Source organism: Trichechus manatus, unplaced genomic scaffold (genome assembly GCF_000243295.1).
Source record: "Trichechus manatus latirostris isolate Lorelei unplaced genomic scaffold, TriManLat1.0 scaffold00008, whole genome shotgun sequence".
NCBI lineage: Eukaryota > Metazoa > Chordata > Mammalia > Sirenia > Trichechidae > Trichechus > Trichechus manatus.
The window spans coordinates 6,599,452-6,601,463 of NW_004443944.1; the positions used below are offsets into that span (position 1 = coordinate 6,599,452).

The 2,012-nt window shown below is 52.4% G+C and overlaps 1 protein-coding gene across 1 annotated transcript in view; it reads left to right on the top strand.

Moving 5' to 3' along the window:
* Positions 1–1,247, top strand: part of CTCFL (CCCTC-binding factor like) — a 42,360-nt gene extending 41,113 nt beyond the window's left edge. The window contains exon 10 of the mRNA XM_012558463.1: positions 1,093–1,247. Within this exon, the coding sequence (XP_012413917.1) occupies positions 1,093–1,247 (155 nt within the window). The remainder of the gene's footprint in view (positions 1–1,092) is intronic.
* The last annotated feature ends 765 nt before the right edge of the window (positions 1,248–2,012 follow it).

Consider the following 2,012-nt stretch of genomic DNA (forward strand, 5'->3'; position numbering starts at 1 on the left):
AGTTCTTGTCTCACGTGTACTGGGCCCTTTGGGGGGGACCTGTTCCCCAGGACTCACTCCTTGTTCCAGCACCTGGTCCAGGCCTGGCCAGGCAGGGGTGTCCATAAACAAGTGACTCGTGAACGTGTCCTTTACTGGGGAAGATCAAGTAGGGAAGTTCAAGCCCCAGCCCTTCAGCCTCCGCGTAAGAGGCCGCGGCAGACAGCTGCAGGGGCAGGGCAGACCCTGACGCGTCTGTGTGAGCAGGCGGCTTGTGTACTAACCAGACCCCTAAGGGCACTGTCTTCCCCTCCTCTTGACTAGTTTCTAGGCTGCTGGAGTGTGGCGGGTGGGCTGCAGATCTGGGTGTGGCCCACAGTGCGTCCTAGCGGTGCTTGACCTTTCATGAGTTCTCAGTGGGCAGAAATGCCTTCGAGCGGCTGTTTTCATTTTGGCCATGTCATTGTGGGTAGGAGGTGTGGGGACAGAAACCAGACTTGGGTGACCAGCTCAGCCACAACACGGGCCTATGCTCCTCAACCAGGGGCAATTCTGCACCATCTGGAGACACTGAGGGTTGTCAAATCTTGGGGAGGGGAAGGTGCCCCTGGCATCTCATGGGTGTAGGCCGGGGATGCTGCTCAACATCCTAGCACACACAGGACAGCGCCCGCCACAGGGAACCCTCAGCCCAGATGTCAGCAGTGCTTGAGAAGCCCTGACTTAAGCAGGTAGTGGAGACCAGAACACTTGTGTTATTGCCGCTGCCGTTGCGGCGATTCCAACTCACAGCGACCCTATAGGACAGAGTAGAACCATAGGGTTTCCAAGGCTGTCACCTTCACAGGAGCAGATCGCCAGGTCTTCCTCCTGTGGAGCAGCTGGTAGGTTCGAACTGCCAACCATTCAGTTAGTAGCCAAGCACTTAACCATTGTGCCCCTAGGGCTCCTTCCAGAATACTGGTGCTTCCCTTTACCTCAAAAGGTGGTTTTCTAAAAGGCTTGCTGCTGTGTTTAACATTAAGTGATTGTTTCCAAAAGACATTTGCACAGTTGACCAGTTCTGATTTCTTGGCTTTGCTTCGAGTGTGCTAACCAAGTCCCTTCCCCCAGAAGCAGCTGCTGAGCGGAAGCTGGTCAAGAAGGAGGTGTCCACGGTGAGAGGCCAGCAGGACCCAGGCCAGATGGTCCCTGGTGACTCCGGAGGAGACAGAGGCCCCAAGGGGGACCTGACCTGTGAGATGATCCTCAACCTGATGGATAAGTGATGGAGATGGGGATCTCGCCAGTAGTCCTTCATTCTTAAAGCACGTTCTCAGATTTCTGCATCTTCTTTAAGTTCATGGCGGTGGATGGCCCCAGTCTTTCCAAAGTTTGAAGTAGAGCCTAGAATTGTTTGCCTTTTTCTGCCTAGATATTTCAAAAAACATTGCAGGTTATTTCATAACAGGCATACAGCTTGAAGCAGAAGATGACACCTCAGACCTATGAATTCACTTGGTGTTGGTGAGGTGGCCCATAATGAATGAGAAATGAGTTGGGGGTAATAGTTATTTCAACAGTAGTATAGACCAGCTGAGGTCCCTGGATGGCAAAAGCGGTTTGTGCTCTCCTGCAAACCAAAAGGTTGGTGGTTTAAGCCCACCCAGAGGCACTACAGAAGAAAGGCCTGGTAATCTGCTTCTGTAAAAATTACTGCCTAGGAAACCTTGTGGGCCAGTTCTACTCTGTAACACATGGCGTCACCAGGAGTTGGAATCGACTCGATGGCAGCAGGTTTGATTTTTTTGGTTTTATAGACCAACTGTTCGGTGCTTAGGAGCCCTTGGTAGCACAGTGGTGAAAGCACTCTGCTGCTAACCGAAAGGTCGGCAGTTCAAACCCACCAGCCGCTCCACGGGAGGAAGATGTGGCAGTCTGCTTCCATAAAGATTTACAGCCTTGAAAACCCTACAGGGCAGTTCTACTCTGTCCAACAGGGTCGCTATGAGTTGGAATCGACTCAGTGGCAGTGGGTTTGGTTTGGGTTATTC